This window comes from Carassius carassius, chromosome 21 (assembly GCF_963082965.1).
Source record: "Carassius carassius chromosome 21, fCarCar2.1, whole genome shotgun sequence".
NCBI classification, from domain to species: Eukaryota; Metazoa; Chordata; class Actinopteri; order Cypriniformes; family Cyprinidae; genus Carassius; species Carassius carassius.
In genome coordinates, this window is record NC_081775.1 from 28,816,076 (window position 1) to 28,839,343 (window position 23,268).

The 23,268-nt window shown below is 36.0% G+C and overlaps 2 protein-coding genes across 2 annotated transcripts; both read right to left on the reverse strand.

Annotated features, from left to right (window-relative positions):
* Nucleotides 1–1,097: 1,097 nt before the first annotated feature.
* On the reverse strand, nucleotides 1,098–2,176 carry LOC132098083 (uncharacterized). The gene has a single exon (XM_059504205.1). The coding sequence runs from the start codon at nucleotides 2,143–2,145 to the stop codon at nucleotides 1,162–1,164; it is 984 nt and encodes a 327-aa protein (XP_059360188.1). The 5' UTR covers nucleotides 2,146–2,176; the 3' UTR covers nucleotides 1,098–1,161.
* Nucleotides 2,177–11,686: 9,510 nt separating this feature from the next.
* LOC132098086 (coxsackievirus and adenovirus receptor homolog) lies at nucleotides 11,687–23,253 on the reverse strand. Its single transcript, XM_059504212.1, has 8 exons — nucleotides 23,109–23,253; nucleotides 22,001–22,106; nucleotides 17,429–17,592; nucleotides 16,801–17,002; nucleotides 15,296–15,445; nucleotides 14,920–15,042; nucleotides 13,451–13,589; nucleotides 11,687–12,262 (listed from the first exon to the last, which is right to left on the reverse strand). Exons 2-8 carry the CDS (start codon nucleotides 22,074–22,076, stop codon nucleotides 12,016–12,018), a joined length of 1,101 nt encoding a protein of 366 aa, XP_059360195.1. The 5' UTR covers nucleotides 22,077–22,106; nucleotides 23,109–23,253; the 3' UTR covers nucleotides 11,687–12,015.
* Between the last annotated feature and the right edge of the window lie 15 nt (nucleotides 23,254–23,268).

A 23,268-nucleotide genomic window follows, 5' to 3' on the forward strand; every position in this document is an offset into this window, starting at 1 on the left:
CACTGTACAAGTAATGAAGTTGCCTAGTCCTATGAATGGAAAAGTCAGATTTGTTCCTAAGTAGTTGATTAAGGTCTTTCATTTAAAAAAATAAAAATATTTATAAGTATTTCATTTTCACGTCTCAAGACTTCTCACTGGGTCCCTCTGGAAAAAATAGCAAGAACTATATAAATTAAATCAATCTGAGCTCTTTTTGATAATGAAATGAATGCATATATATGTAACTTTTATTTAAATAAATTTAAAACACTTATGCCACATTTAAAATGTCTGAATTTCATTGAATTCGATTAAAAAAATAAATAAAGCAAGTGGTCTTTGTTTTAAAGAAAACTAGCACATTAAAGTTTAATATTTCAGTAAAGTTTAGTTGCCACTTGCTTTTTTATTTTTATTTTTATTTTATGCAATTCAGACTCTTTCAGTTGTGTTGTGTCTGCCTTACATTTAAAATCTCTCTCTCTCTCTTTTTTTTTTTTTTTTTTTTGCATAATTTTAAGATCAAAGTTACGTTTTTAAAGACTCCTCATGGGTCTCCTGGGGAAAAATAGCAAAAAACTACAACTATATAATTTGTGTTAAACTAAACTCTATGTCTTTGATTAAATAAATGCAGATATTTATAAATACTTTATGACTGATAGAAAGTATTAAGATTACCCTTAAAAATAAAGGTTCTTTATTGACATCATTGGTTCCACAAAGAACCTTTACCATCCATGGAAACTTTTCATTCCACAAAAAGGTTCTTTACAATGGAAAAAGGTTCTTTATATTATTAAAATGTCCTTCACACTAAGAAAAAAATGGTTCTTTTAAGAACTGTTCAGTGAAAGGTTCTTTGAGGCACCAAAGCTGGTTCTTCTATGGCATCGCTGGGAAAACCCCCATCTGGAACCTTTATTTTTAAGAGTGTATGTAAATATCAATGCATTAGATGAAAAAATACCAAAGCAACGGACCTTTATTTTAAAGAAAAATTGTTGCCACTTGCTTTAATATTTACTTGTTTATTGCAATGCCATTCAGACATCACTTTTTCTGCAGACCATTTGAAGATCTGAATGTCCGGTGCTGTGCAGATTTGGAAGAGTTCTCACCAGGTCTCTCTCAGGAAAAATAGCAAGAAGCTCCACAACAATATCATTTCTATCAAGCTCAGTGCCCATGGCTGTGCTCATGTGGTTCTGTTTTGACCTCTTCCACCTTCATGCAGCTCAAACAAGGGTACTCATCTAAAAACAGGTTATAAGTTGCGATCAGTTCCTTCCAGTAGCTTTTTTTCCCGTAGACCAGAACGAACGCGCTGACCGTGGTGTAGATGCTGGCGAAGAGAACGGTCAGGGCCAGTGTGTTCTGCCTCATCAGCACCACCGTCATCTGGGTGAAGATGTCCACGATCAGGAAGATGACGAACACCACCACCATACTGAGAGTCATCTTGATGACCCGCATCTGCGTGCCGAGCTTGGGCCCGTGGGCGCCGTTGGCGCTGGCCTTCATGTCCAGCAGATGTTTGGCCAGGTGGTACGAGATGGAAATGCTGCATTTGACCATCACTATTCCCGGAACGATGTCGGAGATGATCACGTAGTAGAAGATGTAGGCGAGTCCGGTCGTGTCGGTGGGCATGATGGAGCCGCAGTCACTCAGCCCGCTGGTGGTGCCGTTATAGTAACTCAACACGCTCAGCAGTGGGACACAATTGGCAAAGCCACTCACCACGATCACCGCCAGGACTGTGTGGACGTGTTTGACGATGCCCTCCTGAATACGTGTGTAGCAGTGGACAGGCTCCACCACCAGTTTAGTGCCGTAGTAGAAGGTCAGGAACGCCGTGCTCCAGAAGATGATGAACTTGACACTGTAGATGAGCACCAGCAGGATGGCTCCCGCTAAGCTGATGTGGCACACAGTGTCGATCACATCCAGCGTCTGCCATAAGTATGTGAGAACCTGCAGGGAGATGCTGGCCAGGGAAATGGCCGTGATGATGAAGTCGGCCGGGTTCAGTCGGTGCTTTTTGCTCTTCCGGTAGTTCCTCTGGTTGATCAGAAGCAGGTACATGTTGAAAAAAATGGTGAGAATCGCCAAGAAGCCGGTCAGCACCCAGGCTGTGAGTTTGGTCACGGATGACAACATGATTGATCGCCGAGTGGACGAGTGCGGTGGTCTCAACCTACACATAGGAAATAAAAGAGATCTCTTTAATACAGTTCTGTATCTGCAGAGAAATTACATTTAGATCTTTAGATCCCCAGTGATCCAGAAACAGTGCTCATTTATAAAAATGTTTTAATAATGAAGTAAAATAAAAATATTTACCTTGTAAACTTTACAATAAAATAAAAGTTTAATAGAAATAAAAATAAATTTAAGCTAAAACATTTTTTTGAAAGAAAACAAAAACTGAAATGATAAATATAAAAGGTAAAAAAATATGTAAATGTATAAATCAATATGAACACATACATGCTATCTTTAAACCTGTGTTATTGTTAACTGACACTATTAAAACAAAGCTATGCTAAAAATAATAATGTCACATTTGAAAATCTGAAATGTTCTTGGCAACGAACTGAAAATAAGTTTATGGTGGTGAGGTACTAAAATTACTAAAACTGAAATAAAAATAAATTAAAGCTTTTATTTAAGAAAGGAAACAAAACTAAAATGACAAAAGCCGATAATATAAAATTATGTAAAAAAAAAAAAAAAAAAAAAAATATATATATATATATATAATTTAAAATAATGATGAAGTATTAAATCTGAAATAAAAATACAGCTGAAAAGAAATAAAAAAAAAACTAAAAACCATTTTTAAAAAGACAAAGGCACACTTACAACATTATTTAAAAATTAAAATGAATCAAAAAACATAAGCTATCTAAAAAAAAGGAATAAATAATAATACAATAATAATTTACCAAAATAAAACTGTAAATATGCGAAAGTCTGCAAAAGAGGTCAGAGAACTCAACTCGAACATTTGTCATCAAAAAAGACATTTCATTTCTTTTCCAGCTGTATGAAGACTAATGACTCAAATTTAATAGGAACATAACACATCATACACTAAATGAATATGAAAGCATACATTTTCCCTGTAAACATAGACACTAAAAAGATTTCTAATTCCTTCAAAAATATAATTTAAGTACCTTGTTTTGGAGGCCTTAAATATTTTCTCTCTTCTTCACTGTGCTCAAGCTCCTTGTGCATTTAGGAGATAAAAATACCAGAAAATGATGTTCTGTCATCATTGTGAAATGCATTTTTTTTTTTGAAATAGTAAATGATAGGGAGTAAATTGAAGCTGAATTGCTGTGTTTGGTGATGAAAGCTCTTGACAATAGCTGCCTGACTTTTATACGCCTGCTATGAAGCCAGATTTGAAGGATGATTTCATACACTGACCGTAACCATATTTAAAGCAGTGTGTTTTATGGCACAGAAGCATGACTAATCATTTTAACCACCATCCAGATATTGTGGTTCAACTCAAATGACAATCGAGGGTCGGTAGATATGTCCTTTTGTTTTGTTTTTTACACTCAGATGCACATCTAAACAGGTGCACATGCACAAAAACATGGTCAAATACGAGAAAAAGCGTGATCCAAACACTGGTGTGGTGATCATTCAGCCAGAGTCATTTACTTTCTGATAGTAAGCTTTATGTTGTCACAATTCCACATTCAATAACATGACAAAATCTGTTTACTTTGATGGTTAGAGCATTAATGCAAATTAATAAACTGGCTTTTACCCCTTTTTCCAATTATTTTTTTTATATTTTCTTAGACTGTGAAATAAATGGATAATATATTTTATATATGAAAGAATAGTAAAAAATAGTTTAGTATGGCTAAATTAAGAGGGAAATATAGGAAATCAGCCTTTTTCGCACCAAAAATAAACCATTGTGTGAAATATTTCAGGCGGAAAGGATGTAGATGAACATTTATTAAAGGTTGACCTTTTTAAACATATTTTAACAGGGCTATAGGCACATATCCAGTAAGGAAAGAAACTGAGATTATAATATGTATTAATCTTTGTTTCTATGCCATACGTTGAATGGCATCTGTTTAAACCCACTGTTCTCAATTATACTGTATAATTGTTCAGATGTGCCCAATGTAAATGGAAGCCAAATTTGGTGGCAGTCAGACTGCTTTGCCTGCACTCATCCTTCCTGTGCTAATGCACCCTGGATGTCCAGAGGTTTTATTTGACTAGCACACATTCCACCCAAACACATTACGAGGAGACGAGGGTCTGAGAAAGACTAGACAAATATAGCTCTCCTGACATTCACATGCACCATGCGTCTTAATTGGAACATGGCTATTTAACATGCAGCAGATAACGCAGCCAGCGTAAGCGTGCTGCTCTTGATGAACTTCGGTGCTCTCTGTTAATTTTACTGAAAATATTCGAACACCTCCAGCGGTCCTTGCCTTGAGCCAAATGTCTTCTCGTTTCCTTAGCAACCCAGCAGTCAGTTTCCTCTGATAGTGAGAATACTTACATGACCCTGACATTTTACCCACAGATCTGATAGATTAAAGCCTTGGTTAATCAGGAGAACCTACAGTATTCTCTTTGTGAATCCAAACATCTCATAAACCATGAGAGCTGTTATGGTTATTCAATAATAAATCACAATGCATTCATATACAGTAGATCAATACAAAAGTGATTTAATTGGACAAACACACAACTATAGTTCCTTTTGAAAGAAAATGATTGGTACATTTTTATGTCCTCATGCTAATATACTGGAGAAAATATTAAACTGACTATTTTTTAAAGATGGAGTCATGAGAATTAGTTTTCATCAACATTTCACTTTGAAGGGGTCATATGATGCAGCTAAAAAGAACATTATTTGGTGTAATGAATTGTGTTTATGCAGTTTAAGGTGAAAAAAACACATTATTTTCCACATACTGTACATTATTGTGTCTCCTCTATGCCCCGCCTTCTGAAATGCATCGATTTTAACAAAGCTCATCGGTCTGAAAAGCGATTTGTGCTCTGATTGGCCAGCTATCCAGTGCCTTGTGATTGACCGAATACCTCAAGTGTGTGATGGAAATTTTACGCCCCTTAACATACTGTGATGCCCTGTTTGGACAGAGCGACGAGACATATACATAAAACCCATTATAAATGTGATATAAACATGATTTCTAGTCGTGTGCTCTTTTAGAAGTTTAGCTTTCACAGTGAAACGCACAGCGTCATGGCGGTGGCGGCAACAACAATACTACAACGAGAATAAAAGGTACGCCTTCTTTCTTTGTGTTAACATCTCATCTGCGTTATGCAAATCTTCCCACATAGTGACGTAGAGATGTGGGGGCGTGTTAGAACGGGCCGTTTTAGGGGGGTGTGGACGAGTCTTAACTTTTATAAAGAATATCTTTTTAGATTTCAGACTTTAGTTTTTGCAACTTTATAGATCTTCTTTGTGCACCAAGAGCTTTTTACACTCCAAAGAGAAAGGAAAAATTGACATTGCATCGTTTGACCCCTTTGAACTAAGAACTGGTGGATTTTAAGTCATTTCATTTGTGTCGCTGTTCATTTATAACATGAAAAACATGCTATTCATTAGGAAATATTTCAGTTTGATCATTTTGTTTTTCTGCTCGAACATGTTTAATTCAGGGCTGTCCAAACTTGGTCCAGCAGAGTTTAGCTCCAGCTAGCCTCAACACACCTGCCTGGAAGTTTTTAGTCTGTCTGTTAAGAGCTAGATTAGCTGGTTCAGGATTGTTTGATTAGGGTTGGAGCTAAACTCTGCAGGACAACGACCATCCAGGACCAAGTTTGGACACCCCGGTTCAATTCTTTTATAGGTTTTCTTTGTAAAAATCCATTTCACTAAAAGGTGTCTTACTGACATCAACCTTCAGGTAGTTACATCATTTCAGAGGGACAAACTGCAACAGCACCAACCCACAAAATCAGTAGGTATTAATCAAATTCAACTATGAATTATGTGGATTTTGGATTTCAAAACAAATCAAGTAATAGAAAACATGATAATAGAATCAGAATAGCAATTTGATATCCTCTGTATCATTCTGTTAACTTTCCTGCCACTGTGTGAATAAGTCATAATAGCCTATTTCTTTAAAAACAACACAAGCATTTTTTTCCTTAAGCTATAGGGTTCAAATGCTACAGAAACAGGAATGAACCATAAAAGAATAGATGAACAGATAAAACCTGATCTCATAGTGTATAATAACAATATCATTTCTGTCAGGAAGCCATTAGTTTGGGCTTTTTGCACTTAGTGGATACAGTCACGGTTTACTGAATGCACTTAAGCGATTTTACTGGATTGAAATCAGATACAAACTCTAGAAATTGTCTCAGTGAATCATTGCACAGCCAAAACAAAGTTTAGTAACTCAACGTGCACCATTTATGAATAATGACCCAAACTGCCTGCTGTTATTTTTAAAGCAATCATGCACCATTTGTTTTTATTTATTTTTTACTGGTGGGAAAAATATAAGCAAAATCCATTAGATGTACACTGAAAAGACCTGAATATGAGGCTTGACGCTAGCAAGAACTTAGCAATGTGCCATTTAACTCAAAACTCCTTAGCAACTGCATAACAGTCTTGGCATCAACCAAGAATAGCCATGATTTTGCTCTGCCGTTTATTTCAGAAAATCAAACTGGTGTAAAAATTATGGTTTGCAAGGAAAATCATTGTGCTCTTCCCTGGTTTTCTTTGCATCGAAATATTGATTTTTCGTGTCTAATGAACCTTGGCAAAGAAACTCGTGTTCGCTTTTTGCAATTAAATGCGAATTAATCAGCAAAGACAAAAACACTGTGTACAGTATGTGTCCCTGAAACACGCCGTGAAAACGCGCTTAATTTCATTTCAAACGATTTCATGTCGTTCTCCCACATGCTTCTGATTATCCGTCTAGTCCAGACCTATTTACTCACAGGTTATTAGTCAAATAACTCTGTGAAAAAGTGGAAACGAAAGAAATTGATTGGAGTTGAACAGAGCAATAGGCGGGCTAGTGACACTACAGCCGGGGGGCGCTCGTGCACAACACTACTGCAGTGTATTGATTGACCTGCCTATTAGAGGAAGATGCAAATCAAACAGAGCAAACTATTTCCTTTCCATCATCTCCAAATCACACTGCTGATTGAACTGAATGCTTCTCAATGCAGGTGCTTCACAAGGGAAAAATGGTTAACCAAGAGAAAAAAAAAAAAACATTGGAAACGAAGGCCTTTTATATGAATGCAATCACAACCACGCAACACTAAAACCACAGTTATTTTGGTTATTTGAATCAAAATAAATGTTAGCTAAAATAAAATGTAAAGACAATTTTGATTTCAGCTGGCTGAAAGGCAGCACTTCTTAAAGTACTAAAATAACCAAAACTAAAACATTTAAGATAAATAAAAACAAATATAAATATCTAATTTTTTTAGACATACTTAAAAAAAAAAAAAAAAAAACTAATAAAAATAAAAGAACAAAAAATACTAAAAGTGACAAGAGAAAATAAAAAAATAAAGTATAGCCTAATTCAAAATGTAAAAAAAAAAAAGAAAAAAAAAAAGTTTCACCTGATTTCATTTTAGTCACTCATAAAACATTATGGCTGTCATTGCTTTTTTTTTTTTTTTTTTTTTTTTTTTTTAAATCTAATTCCATTTAGTTACATTTTTTTTTCTTTTTTAACAAATTCAAAACATTGCTGCAGCAGATTAAAGCAGAAAATATTGTATAAATATTATTTTATTTCAAATCATTCAACAGAAAATCCATCGCTGGCAAACAGTCCACAGAAACTCCTTTGGCAATCAAGTTTGATCTGTCTGAGGTAAACTTCAGTCTGGGACTTTAGGACAGATTTGCAGTCTGGACGAGTGGACACTAGTTGGCAAAAATCAGAGCCAGTTAGAGTTCGAGCAGTCAGGGTTGACAGATTTCACAAAAAAAATCACACTGTGTGTGTTGGGCACAAGCTCTGTACACACACAACTCATTTTGTTGTTTCAGTCTCTGATTTCATCCAGTCTGAGGACATGAAACACGTGTTGTTTTGTTTTGTCATGCGTCTCCTAGCAACATGAGTTTGGTTGGAGCCAGGGTTTTCACAACAAAACCGCCCAATAACTTCTCAAAACTATCTCAATCGCGTTTTGAGGGAGGTCCCCGATAAAAATTGTGTTCCGGGGGATAAAAAAAACTTTTTTTGGCAGGGTTCTCCTGGTAAAATTAGCATTTTAATATCACGTTATTGAGGTTGTTTCAGCCTGTGGACAGCGGGAAAACTGCAGACTTGGCAACACTGGTTGAAGCAACTTGAAAGTCTGTTAAATTGTGTATCAACTAAATATGGAAAACATTTTATGTGTTTTGGCTGTTTATTTACATGACAGTGACATTTGGGGGGCTTGAAAATGCAGACTTCTGTGTAGCCTAACCTGAAAAAAAAAAAAACGCAAATTTGTGTTAATACCAAATGTTGTGCAAATGCATATCGTGTTCAGCCATTACATGTTCAGTCTATATTCATCTGCGAGTATGTACTTACAGTAAACGTGTATGTGTGCAGGTGTGTAGCTAACATCGCCAACTAGTGGCCAGTGTTTTAAAGAGGTCATGATGCAATTAAAATTTTTCATTTCTCTTTGTAGTGTTACAAGCTCTTGGTGCATAAAGAAAATCTGTAAAGTTGCATAGACTAAAGTCTCAAATTCAAAGAGATATTCTTTATATTAGAATTAAGAGTCAACCATGCCTACCTAAAACAGCTCGTTCTAACACATCCCCGACTGTCTACATCACGATGTGGGAAGATTTGTATAGCCACCCAAATGTTCAAGCAAAGAAGTGGTAACGTTTATTCTCGCTGTTGCTGCCAGCGCCATGTTGTGCAGTTGCTGTGTGTTTCATTGTGAAAGGAAAACTACTTTGTTTGTTCTTCCAAATGAGGACACGACTAGAAATCAGTGGTTAAGTTGTATTTACAACACTGTTCCAGAACAATTCAACCCAAATATTCAGATGTGCGTAGTGCATTTTACGGAGGATGAGGACTGTTTCCTTTGAGAGTAGCCTACAACACTGGCGTCTGTTTCTATAAAGTAGAGCAGTTCCAACTTTGCAAGGACAGTCTGGCGCTTCTGACTCACAGTCTGTAAGTATGTTTACATACTGTACAGGGTATGTAAAGGATTTGCCACTGATTCAAACGTGAGTTTTGAGCAGTGTACAGTATAAGTCATTATAATCAGTAATTATGTTTTCACTGGATGTAACAAATGCCTCGTTTATAATGGGTTTTACTGGTTTTGTCTCATCGCGCCAGGACAGACGGCATCACATTATGGTGAGGGGCGTAACATTTGCATCACACGCTGCTTGAGGCATTCAGCCAATCACAACGCACTGGATAGCTGGCCAATCTGAGCACACCTCGCTTTTTCAGAAAGGTGGGGCATAGAGGAGCAACAATAATGTACATTATGTGGAAAATGTGTTTTTTTTTAACCTTAAATCGCATAAACATTTCATTACACCAAATAATGTTCTTTTTATCATATGACCCTTTTAATTTTTTTTTTTTTTTGGATCCGTGTGAACTGTTTTAGGATCAGTGTTGTCTGTATGCAATTTTCATTGTCATATAAACCTATCCAAAGTTGTTCCAGTTTCTCTGTAACCATTTACCAATTGAGACTGTGTCACGCAAAATCAATGCTTGCTCAAAAAAAGTTGATGGCTCCATATCCTCGAGCCCCAGGCAGCCAAACGAACATTACTTGACAGTTCAGCATGCTACTGCGAGAGCGGGAGCGAGCGAGTTTGAATGAGAGATGAAGTTTACATCTTTATTATTTCTGTTTTAACGTTTTTCCTACATTATTTATATTAAAATATGTTATGTAGGCAATAACTCAGTTTACTATTTGACTAATTTACTGAGGTGGCATCGTTTTTAACTTACAAAAATGATAATTTGGTGGATAATTTAAATTTTTCCGTTAATAACAGGTAGTGTATTCCGATGTAAAATTAACAGTCGCCTGTGGACGCTCAACAACCATCTTATCTGAGCTCAAAACGCTGCTTGAGCAAGTGTCAAGATACTAAAAGTAATAAATACATAATTATGAACGTTTATGTGTGTTTATTTTTGTTCTCAGTACGTTATTTTAATAGCAATTAATGATTTTGAACATAAAAGCATTACAATATATATATATATATATATATATATATATATATATATATATATATATATATATATATATATATATATATATTATTACCATATACTATCGATGAAACCACAAAGCTGACGCGGGAGGTATGTATAACTGCAATATAAAGTAATTTTGAGTAGTATTGCTATTAGTATTATTTTCTAAAATTAGGTAGATGTAATATAAAAGTACACATGGCAATGTTTTTGCAACAGCTCCAAGTCTCACGCGCAGTGTAGGTTATACGTCACTGTCCGAATCTGTTCACTTATTTATTTATTCACTCCTTCCTATAGTGAACTCAACTGCCATACACTATATAGGGATTAGTAAATGAGTGAATTCCCTTCCCTTGAGTTGTGATATCAGACTTTTTTTTTTTTTTACTTTTCCTGTGGTGTTGAGCAACTACAATTCATTTTAATCCTATAATTTTATATTATAATTTATTTAAAGTGAATAAATTGTAATGAAAAATTAATAAAATAGCTAAAGTAAATCGTAAGTGGAAGTGCATCTGTCAATTCTGTCATGAGCATACATCAGCAATTACACATGTTTAGGGGAATAGGGCATTATTAATATACCATGTAAGGTGGTATGTGCTAGAAATGGGTAAACCACTATCAGGGAGTCTGCCCATGGGGTGTCCCACATTGTCCCTCAGAAACGTACCCCTTGTCCCCCCTTGGGCTTATTAGCAGGTGGTCACCCTAAGACTGTGCTATTTTTATTTTGTTTAGTTACTTAAACTGATGTACAGACTTTGGCCTCTTGCAGCTTTTCAGTGTCTATACTATCCTATTTTAAGGATATATTTAAGGATGTTTTTAGGATGGTGGAAAACTTACAGGAAAGTTGAGGTTTCTCCCAGGGTTTTGCTTATTTTCCTCTTCTGACACCTTGTGAAGTTTTTCATTCCTTGCCTTTGGCTTACTTGCTTGGGTTTACAGAAGACATCATTTTCTTTTAATTAAACTTCCAAATGAGGACCTTCTGGAATTTGAGGCATTATTATTGTAATATTTTTCAGCAAAGATGCTTTGAAATGTTGTCCATTGTGAAGAGCGCTACATAAATAAATTTGACTTGAGGTGGGGAATAGCACCGGGACATGTCATATTGTTTCAAAATATTTATCTCTTTCTGAAAAGAATAGAAAAAACTTTTGCAATCAGGTCCTTTAAACAGCTCTGATGATAGAAACATCTCCTATTAAAAATTCACATATGGGTCAGTGGACATTAATAATTCATTTATTTATTTATTTAAATAATCAAATTTTGAACATTTGTAAAAAGAAATGTATTCAATTCATTATTTTTTTATAATGGTTTACATAATATAATCTGATGTTTACAAGGGTGATTATATAAAAACATAACCACTCCGATGACTCTTTAAATCTCTTACTTTCAATCTTAAAAGACTGAATTTATTGTTACAGTATATACAAGTTAAAAGGTTTGTTTGTTTAATATATTCAAATTATTACCATGACCAAATTTGACCTAAATGCTTATAAAACAATCATACAAAAATTCATCAACACAACTATACACATATATTAGAAGATATCTATTCTGAGCAATAGGAAAATGCACATGTGAGAATGTACTTGTGCGCAGTTTTAATGTCCTCCAATCTTGCCATGGTCTTGCACAGTATTGCATCTTTTGAGTGACTTTAATCTTTTCAGTGCTGTGTCCCCTGGCAGGACGTCAGTGGTTATACGGGGTATCCATATTTGCTGTCATAACTGAGCGGAGGCCTGTGATCAGATGCAAGCACGCTGGCATCTCTTTGGACTCTGCTGCGTTCTGTGTGGGTGCTGCTGCGGCCCGATCCGACCCGTGTGACATCTGCTTTGCCCACAGAGCTGTAATGGATCCCTGAATGGACACGATAATTTAGTATAGAACGGAAGCTGGAGTTACGGCTTCCTGGGCGACTCTCTGGAGCTGCAGCGTCCTCCCTAAAATATGGTAGTGGAAAGAAACATGTCAGTTGATGTTATCCAAATGTAATATTTACAGTACAGCCGAAGTAGAAAGAGGTCGCATACATGTATCTGTGACTCATCCAGTTGAGATAATCACTATTGGGTGTGGTTGTGATTGATGAATAACCAGTACTACTGATTAGTCAGAAGGCTTTTTACCCATGATTTGTTGTGAAACATTCTTCAACTATGATCTACTTTCACTGCTGAAGGGAAAGTTATGAGCATGTAGTCAGACAGAGCCCATTCAAACCACTCAGGTTTTTGAGACAAAAAGACTTTGAATGGAATTTACAACACCCCCCCACCACCTCTAATTATTCTAATTATTTGACAAATTAATTAAAAACATATTAATACAGTACCTTATTCTACTTGACCTTGTTCTATATCCCTAATCTTACCCAATACCCAAACCTAACAACTACCTTACTAACTATTAATAAACAGGAAATTAAGAATTTATTGAGAAATGTCGTAGTTAATAGTTAACAAGTGTTACCTATTCTAAAGTGTTACCAAAAATTAAAACTAGCGCCACAAAGTTGTTGCGCTTTATTGATTTTCAAAATTTTTAAGACAAAATTTGCATATTTAAAAATAAGATTTTAGAAACTTGTGATACAAAACAGTTGTCTTAATGCACTGCGATTAATCAATTGGTGAAGAATGGTGATATCTATTAGTTTACATTTGTCCCTATTCAACTGCGATGTCTTGCCTTGATATTCTGGACTTGAGACAGCAAATGCATTAATAATGCATGTTCACACTTTGCCTTATAATTAAGAACTATATATAACTAGAACTTCTTGTGGAAACGACATATGGGGACATAAGCCAGGCTTCTCCAATCACCCTCCCCTGCAAGCTCTCGTTCATCTGCCTCCATTTTTAAATGCAACGCCCACATTTCAACATTCAATCAACCACCAATGCATGCAGACAAAAAAAATATTCTGGACTACAATTCTTTTCCAAGAATTAAAAATTATTTTCATAATTTTATCAAGTATTTCCCTTGTTTTAGTTCAATCGTGCCCCCACAATATAAATTGCAGCCATAAACTGTAGCCATGATTTCACTGTTGGAATTCATTCTTAATTTGGGCCCATTACTTCAGTTTTATTGCAATTTAAAATAAACCAGCAATATCTCACCTGATCTCATTGGCAATCTCTTTTTCATAGCGTCGCTTGTTGCAACAGCAAATCAGGAGCCAGATTAGCAAAAGGAGGAGGAGCAGCAACAGGAGTGCACCAATCACAGCTCCAGCAATCACTCCCGCTTTATTAGTTGCTAGAGATAAAAGATTTAGATAAAAGACAGATTATGCAATGGCTCATGCTTAACCTGAGAAACAATTAATCTGAAGTATCACAAAATATTCAGTTTTACGAAATCATCTGGAGAATAAATAGGTTTATGAAAATAACATGTGGGCACAAAAAGCCTTCATATTTCATTCAAGGACACTGCATGATGGCCTCTATAAACAGATAAGCTACTGCAGTTACCCTGAATATGAAGTATTAACGCTGAACAGAAATCTGCTGAATACATAAGAGAATATCTGGATTTCTAGATTTAAGGTGATTGGCATCTGCTCCTGTCGCATCACATTTCTTTTTAGGTCTGTTTACAGTGTTGCACATTTCAACCAATCGCACGCGATTCTGTTGAGCTTATGAATGCAACAGCCAATCAAGGCATTCAGATGAGTCATCAGTGAAACACCTGAGTTTTGTACAGTGTGCACACTCGCTGACTGAATTCTACACTCTCGTGAATACTCATCAAACAAAATAAGCAAATGTAGGTACCATGTAAGTAAGAAATTAGTTTCAGAATGTATACAGCTTCATTGATTATAATGGGATTTTTAAACATTTTTTTTAAAGCAATAGACTGAAGTCAGTGATTGATAATGTAAATGTTCTTTGTTCGCTTTGTGTATAATTCATGCGCTGTTAGAATAACCATGCATGAAAGCTTTATAATAAGTAACTTACAATGCTTTGTATTAAATTGAGATCACATTAAATAAGGGTTGCAAAATGACTAGCTGGGATTAATCGCATTCAAAATAAAAGTTTGTTTACATACTATGTATATTTATTATGTACGTGTATATACACACACACACACACACACACGTACATATAAAGAAAAACATTTCGATTTCTATATAACATTTTTATATATAATTTATATTAATATAAATAATAATAATAATATATAAATTGTATTAAATACATAAACATACAAATATTTTTTACATACGAGTGTGTATTTGTATATACATAAAAATATACACAGTGCACACACATATAGCATGTAAACATTTACTTTGAATGTGATTAATTGTCATGCAGCCCTACATTAAACACAAATTCAATGACATGACACCAATATCTGAAACTTGAAGACTAAAAAGACAGGTTTATGGTGTAATTAACATTAGGCTACTTTAGCCCTACCCTGGAGTTGGTTCACAGGATTAATTCTTTCTTTTGTCTTTCTGTCAGAGACATGACACTTGATTTGACATGTTGTTGTTTGATGCACTCACTTTGACGTTAAGTGAAGCTTAGGTGTGATGATACATTCCGGACCCACCCATACTTACGGTTATATGCTTGAAGGGCGTATGTGCATCGTTCAGTGCCTACTTCATTGCTGACCTCACAAAGGTACCTCCCTGTGTAGCTTTCACTGTGGTTTCTGATCAGCAGCTCTCCGGTCTGGGGATCTTCAAACAAAAGAACCATTCACAATGTGCAGCCATTGCGAAAGGCCCTGCAGCGTCGTTTACAGCAGATTGCACACACAAAAACTTGTTTGGTTGCCATGAGGCTCAAAAATGTTTTAATCTACAGCAGCTGTATTTGGCTTGACAACGCACAGGCCTGAAGCTATTCAAGCAGTACCAAATATTAAACTTTCACTTGAAGTATTTACTGAGTAGTGTTGCACTAGACCTGCGTTCACCAGTGGGAACTCACTCTGTGTTGCGGTTGGTGGCAGGTTTCCGTTTTCTTTCGTCCATGCATATTTTAGAGGAGATGAACCCTGGGAAGATTTGCATCGGAGCGAAACGGTTCCATCCTTCTCCTCGCTACCTTCCACCCAGCATTTGGGGGGCGAAGGTCGTACTGAAAGAAACCATAAGAAAAACAATCAGACGTGATGGACCAAATAACATCACAGATGCATGGAGCAAACAGATTTGTTTTGAACCCATAACATGTACTGGGCCTGGACAGTATAAAACATATAATATTTTTTTTCATTTTAATTTGACATTTGACATATGTTTGAAACTCACAAAACACCTGACTGCATGCATTCTGATGCAACTCATCAGTTTAAAAAAATCTAAATTATTCCTCATAGATAAAATCCAGCCATACTCATTTGTTTCCCCCTCATATCAAGTTTCAAGTTTCACAAATGCGTCACATTTAAGGACGTACAGCAGGCTGCGAATGCACTTTCATGTTGACACTCATATTTGCGAGTCGCGAGACAAGGAAGGACTATGAATTTTGTGTCACGATGTATAGAAAACTGAATGGCCACATGGAAATATTATTATTATTTTTTTATTAAAAGCATTGCATGATTCACAATGCTACCTAATTTTGTTGCCAGCAAAACAGTCACAAATATACTGTGAAAATATTCAATATATTGTTTTTATAATTAACTAAAACTATAAAACCCATAAAAACTACAACTTAAATTATTATCTAGTTGAAAGATAAAGATTTCAAAGTTTATTTATATATTATATATTTTATTATGTTTGAGTTAGTTTATTTTATTTCAGTTAGCTGAGGGCAACAATTCTCATTTTAATTTAGTGTTCTTTGTGTTCTAAATGAACGGAAACTTAAGTAAAAATAAATGAAAACTAGACATAAAAAAAAGACAGATTAAAATCATTTTCATTTTGCTATTGTTATTATTATTAAAAACTAATATGGATCAAAAACGTAAAATATTTTACATGGCTGTACAACTATTCATTAACTGCTCATCAAGGCTGCATTTATTTGATCAAAAATACAGGAAAAATATAATATTGTGAAATATTATTATGATGTAAAATAATGTTTTTCTTTTTTAGTATACATTCAAATCTAATTAATTCCTGTGATCCAATTATATATGATATGTTATATGATATGATATATATAAAATGGAAACAAGCTAGTCTAAAAATGAAACTATACACTGGACTCTTAAAAGCTTCCAGCACTGAGCCGGTGGGTGGAAATCATTGAGTCTCTAGACAGAGGAGGTGGCAGGGTTGGGCCGAGATTAGCAGAGGAAAACAGACGTGAACAAAGAGCGTCCACCCCACCTACCATTTCAGTCATGTCATCATAAGCGACTGGATGAAAGGGGCAGGCTAGGGTGGAGAGAACCGGTAAAACAGAAACCTGGAGGCTTGACAAGAGTGTCAGAACCGGTCAGCAGAGTCACAGAATGAGCATTTCCTCACCCAGAACTACTAAAGTGACTTTCCTCGAATCGATGCCGGGTGTCTTCTTCACTTTGCACTGGTACGTGGCTGTGTCCAAGACCTTGACGCTGGAAAGGTTGACCGATGCATCGCTGCGGCTCGGGTCGCCAACAAACTTAAAACGACTCATCAGGTCTGGGCTTCCTAGCTGGAACTGTTTCCCTCCAGTGTAGGATAAGATCTGTGAGACAGAGAAACACAGCTCAGTGAGTCTTATCTAATAAAACAGGTCTAACCACCTGCCGGCATTAAGACACAGATTTCTCTGAATCTCCACACGCATCCCAGGAAAACCTGAGTTTAAGCGGTTCGGACAAGGTAGAAATGGGAGGAAATGACAAAAATCCATCAAGATGATACGACTGATGAGAAAACATTCCTACATTCTTATCTTATCAAAAACAACAGATGTTACGTAAAGAACAGCTTGCTTTCTTCACACCTTTCTTCCTTTATAGTTCATTGTCATGCAGTGTGACAAATATTCCAGTCTTTTTTTGTCCATTTTTGCTATTTCTCAAAGATGCTAGTAACAAGCTTGAGTATCAATACAGAATGTGCTTGAATGTGCTTAAATCTCTATTCTGTATTCTCAGCACTCGCTCACCAGCTCATCTTTCTGGGTCATGTCTTGACTGACGCGTGTCCACTCAATGTCCAGGTCTCCAGTATCCGCAGCATCCAAGGTGTATGTGCAGCCCAGAGTAACACTCTCCCCATGGGCTTTCTTGAGTGTCTGTGGTCCTGTCGATGTCACCTGTACGGCCAAAGCTAAAAGTTCACAGAGTGAGAGACATATAGAATAATGGATTAATGGTCATTCATTCTGAACTGAAATTTTCCCTCTACACAAGTCAGTGGTTCTCAAAGACATTGCTTAAAGCCAGTAAACATTTCTATAGTTCTGTCTTTACTACTCATGACTATATGCTCGGTTGCATTTTAGCATTTCCATTCAAAAACATTTTTCCTATCAGAACTGAACTGTTGTTGAGAACACCTGCTGTAAAGCATTTTTGGCACATTGATTTTAAAGAGCTCATATCCACTGCTTTGTTTGAAAGTCAAAGTTTCTTGAACCAAAAACAGATTCAATTTGTTTTTAAACAGGGTGCTTTTGCAACACGTTCTCACTTCCAACTCGTCACATATTAATGCTTGGTCAGGACCCCTTGGCGTCCCTTTTTCGACATGCAGGGTCCTCCATTGCTTTTAGTGCTGTCAAGCGATTAATCACACTCAAAATAAAAGTTTTTGTTTACACAATATATGTATGTGTACTGTGTTTATTTATCATCAGTGTTTGGAATAACGCCGTTTAAAAGAACGGCATTAGGTAACGATGTTATTTTTTCAGTAATGGGGGACGTTAAATGCTGTGCGTTACTATGCATTGATATAATAAACTATGTTATCCGAACTCACCCCTGGCTCACACAGTGAGTAAGGAGGTGGGTTAATAACGAGATAAGCGTCGTGTGTTTCATGGTAGCCAATCAGAGCCAGTGTTTTTACGCCAGCGGCACCAAACACACACACACACACACACACACGCACGCATGCACGCACGCAACAGCTAGCTGAACAGAGATTCGCAGGAGCAGCAGAGATGGCGAGTTAGGAGCAATCCGATGAAAAGTTGGCATTTTCAAGGTGGAAATATAAGCACTACTTCAAATTCATTGTGGTCAAAAGGCAAGAACGTGTATGTAATGTGTACATGTAATGTGTGACACACGCATCTACAAAGCTAGTGGCCAAAAACACTTTTCTTACAAAAATAACTCTTGCTGTCTGTTGACGTGCAATAAATATCGAAAGTTATGTACGAACACCTGTCTGTTCTACTCATTTTAACTGACTTGTGAAAACTGCTCTTTTCTTTGACATATAGCAACTTTTTTTTTTTTAACAGTAACGCAAATAGTTACTTTCCCTGGTAACGAGTTACTTTTATTATAGAGTAATTCAGTTACTAACTCAGTTACTTTTTGGAACAATTAGTGAGTAACTATAACTAATTACCTTTTTAAAGTAACGTTCCCAACAGTGTTTATCATGTATATATAAATTGGGAGTGAGAACGTGTTGGCTTTTGCAACTGGACATTTAATATCTTTTGTGACTGGCTAACCTCTTTGCACATCAATAGAACTTACAAGTTGTTTATTAGCCTTTTAATATATGAACGTTCTCATAGTTGTGATGCCATTTACTGTGATGTATTCTGAAGAAACCATTTTTTTGCATCTTAATTTCAATAATTGATGAATAAGTGGCATGACACCATTGCACTTTCAAAAACAGATCAAGAGGGGAATTTGGTATAATGAATCACGGCTGCTAATAGTGCCATTTATTTGCACATTCTGTTCTGTCTGTGATCTAAAAATCTGCTAAGTGCAATTTCCAATCTTGCGGGTTGGTTTTGAGTGCTAAATTGTGGAAGATGATGCTCACAGACCAAACTGTGACAGTATGGATGCATCACTCTACTGCCGCGATCCATACACCATCCATCGGCTCTTTAAATGCTGAAAGTGCACTTGATGACATGCTGAATCTGGATATATGGTGGCTTGTAACTCTCTTCTCCATTATTTGATCAATTATCTGAGCCATGATCACTAGATACTTTTTTCACAGACTAATAGCATAGCATTAGCCGCACCAAGCAGAATACTGTAAATACAAAACATTCTATATTAAGCCTAAGTTCCATAGCAAAGAGGCATGTTTTCTCTGAAAGCAAACTTGCTCATGTGTAATGCAAATTTTGTGTGTTGTTTGTGAAGACACATTTTTTTGCTTAACTGGTCTAATAAAAAATGTTCTAAGAAGAAGCATTTTTATGAATGTTTCCATTAGGTTATAAAATCATTATTTCTGAATGTTTTCTAAATGTTCTGAATATACTGTACTGTTGATGTGAATGAATGTCTAACTAAAACGTTTCTTAAACACACGCGCACACAAACTTACCATGAACAATGTATAAATAATGTTTTCGTGCTAACAGTTTGAGAATATTTAGAGCCAACAAAAATGTTTTACCCATGTTTTGCTAATGTTCCTGTTAAGTTATACACATTTAATTTTTTAATTCTATTTTTTCTCTGAACATTATGAAACAAGTAGCAACATAAAAAAAATGTCTATACCAAAACATTTCTGAAAAAAAAAAAAACATTTCATGAATGATTTGTTTTTTTTGCCCATATCTTGAGTACATTCCCAGTTTGTAAATGTTTGTAGAAAAAAAAAAAAAAAATCTCTCTCTCTCTCTCTCTCTCTCTCTCTCTCTCTCTCTCTCTCGTGGAATTATATATGGAATTATATACATAACAGAGAAGTGTGAAACAACTGAAAATATGTCATATTGTAGGTTCTTCAAAGTAGCCACCTTTTGCTTTGATCACTGCTTTGCACACTCTTGGCATTCTCTTGATGAGCTTCAAGAGGTAGTCACCTGAAATGGTCTTCCAACAGTCTTGAAGGAGTTCCCCGAGAGATGCTTAGCACTTGTTGGCCCTTTTGCCTTCTGTCTGCGGTCCAGCTCACCCCTAAACCATCTCGATTGGGTTCAGGTCCGGTGACTGTGGAGGCCAGGTCATCTGGCGCAGCACCCCATCACTCTCCTTCTTGGTCAAATAGCCCTTGATGCCTTCAGTGTGACTCTACAATTTTCATGGTCATGAAAATAAAGAACTCTTTGAATGAGAAGGTGTGTCCAAACTTTTGGTCTGTACTTTATATATTATACACACAAATTTTCTTGGTTATGTGATCGAGGGGAACATTCAATTTTATCATTTTTGGAACATCATAGGGAACTTTTGCATGTTCTCTGTACCTTCTGAAGTTAAATTAAAGTGTTAGGTGAATATCCAACTAAGACATTTCCAAAAAAAAAAAAAAAAACAATCCACAAAATATGCAAGTAAAAAAAAAATAAAAATATTATGAAAGTGAATATTAAGTTAACATTAGTGGAAGAACGTTCATCATTTTGAGAGAACCTTGCCAGTCTGTTGTCCAAAGTTCTGAGAATGTAAAATTTGACAAAAGGCCACTGCTGTCATGGTCACACAAATGTAATCAAACAACAACAGTTTACTGTCATCAGAAACTGACTGGATGAAGGAAAAGACATGATGATCTCTGCAACATGAACGGAAGAGCTCCACAGTCCTCAGATACTACTGTCAGTCTTTGTGTCTCAAAATCACCAAAAACTGCTTTGAGTACGGATGAGCAGTCTCTGCTAGGGGAGTCTGCTATTTTTTTTTTTTTTTGGGAGATATGCTACAGATTGTCACGTTCGTCTTGTTGTTAGGACTATCAAAACAACAGAACATGTCAGACGACTGTGTCATTTCTGTTAGTACTGCACATTCACACAAAACACAGGGAGTGTCTGTGTGATTTATGGATCGTCTCTCTCAGCTGGAATAAAGACAGTCCAAGCATGAATGTGTTGAGCAACATGCTGGGTTAAAACCCTGAGAGCATCAATGCAATGGAATACAATATAAAAAAATAAAAATCACACATTTTCATGCTCTTTCATTTCAGTACATTTAATACACTGCAAATCTCGCTCACAGATAATGAATGACCTTATTGTTTTATGCACACTACATCTGCTGCTTTTTAAAATCTGAAATGCATTATATATAAAAGATGGCGGTGCGTCCACAGGCAGCGGCTTCTCTCTCTCCCGTCAGAACAGTGTTTTTGTGTTTTTTGTCTTGTGTCGCAGTGATTTTATACGTCTTCATTGCGTACTGTTGTAAAAATACTGTGTATTTTTATGCTCTACTGTGTTATCTGTATGTACCAAGGGTCTGAGACTAATGCAATTTCAATTCTCTGTATGTATGTACTGTACATGTGGAAGAATTGACAATAAAGCAGACTTGACTTGACTGACTTGACATGTGAATTGAAGTGAATCTTAGATCAAGTAATATTCAGCGCTAGAAGCTTCATAAAGTAGAGTGGGAGGCCAGTGTAACTTCTTAATATGCAGGGTTAATTTATGCATACCATGGTCACACTTAGACTGCTGTAGAAACTCGATACAGCTCACACAAAGTGAAGAGAAAATTGACCTTTAACATAGAAAGCCCCCAAAGAGACTTTTAAATAAATTAATAAAAGTAATAATTTTACACACCTGCATGATTCAGACATACTGCAGTGATGTATAATGCAGCCAAAGGTAAGGGGGAGTTAAAGCAGAACTTGCTCATAGCCAAATGTCAGCTTCTCTCACAGAAAACCTGGGGGGAAATAAGCACAGACTGTCATTGTCCCTCGCTCACTGGACACCTCATTTGCAAGCGTGAATCATCTGACTCTGATAAGGTTCTCACATATGGCAAATTCAAATGTCATTTTAGCTGAAATGAGAAAGTCTTGAGTTTTGATTCAAAGGTGGAAAAAATAAATCATCTATCTATCTATCTATCTATCTATCTATCTATCTATCTATCTATCTATCTATCTATCTATCTATCTATCTATCTATCTATCTATCATATATTTTTCAATGGGAAATATATATATATATAATTTTATTGAAAAAAAGAAGAAGTTATAATTCACTACAAATACTTTGAAACAGGAAGTGTCCACTATCAATTGACAAGTGTGGTAGGATATTTTGACCAGATGGGCAAATCCAAACATCTCAAACACTGTCTGGCTGATGTTTCTGCCTAATACTATTTGCATGCAGTATAAAATGCAAATCACTCAAGAGAATGCCAGTTCATACAGTATACGGCTCAAACATTATAATGAGGTAGAGTTATCGGAAAGAAAGGACTCTCAAACCACAGAAACTGTGATTGTTATCTTTATGTTTATATAATTTTACATAAAGGAAGAAATCATGTGGCAATGTAGATGCCAATAAAACACACATTAATTAAACCTTGAGGAAGAGAGTCCCCTAAAAAACATGTACTGTACACACCCCCCCCCCCCCCCCACACACACACACACCTTTCACAATGAAATCAGACTGCTTTTAATTAAGTAAGCCTTATTTGAGCACTTGCTTGCTGACGGTCTACAGTAATCATTTCAGTCTCATAAGAAATTAAATAAGCCAGAAAAACGAATTAATGGAGGTCAGAGCAGGCAAGAATTTCATTTCTGTAAGCTTTTATAAAGGGCAAAGTCCAAGCTGCAGTCCTTCCTATCACAACAAGTTCTTTTGTTTACATACAGTTTACGTAACTTAAAAAAAGGATTTCTGAGAAACAAATAAAAATTACCTCTTAACGGAACAACCCAATGTAGCGTAATCCAACAAACTCAGCAGTGCTATGAGGTGTTTTCTTTGCTAGTTCCTCTATCCAACTCTCACTCTCACCTGAAGCAGGTAAACAGGTGTTTCCTCTAAGGCTCCGCCCCTCACAGCACTCCACCAATCAC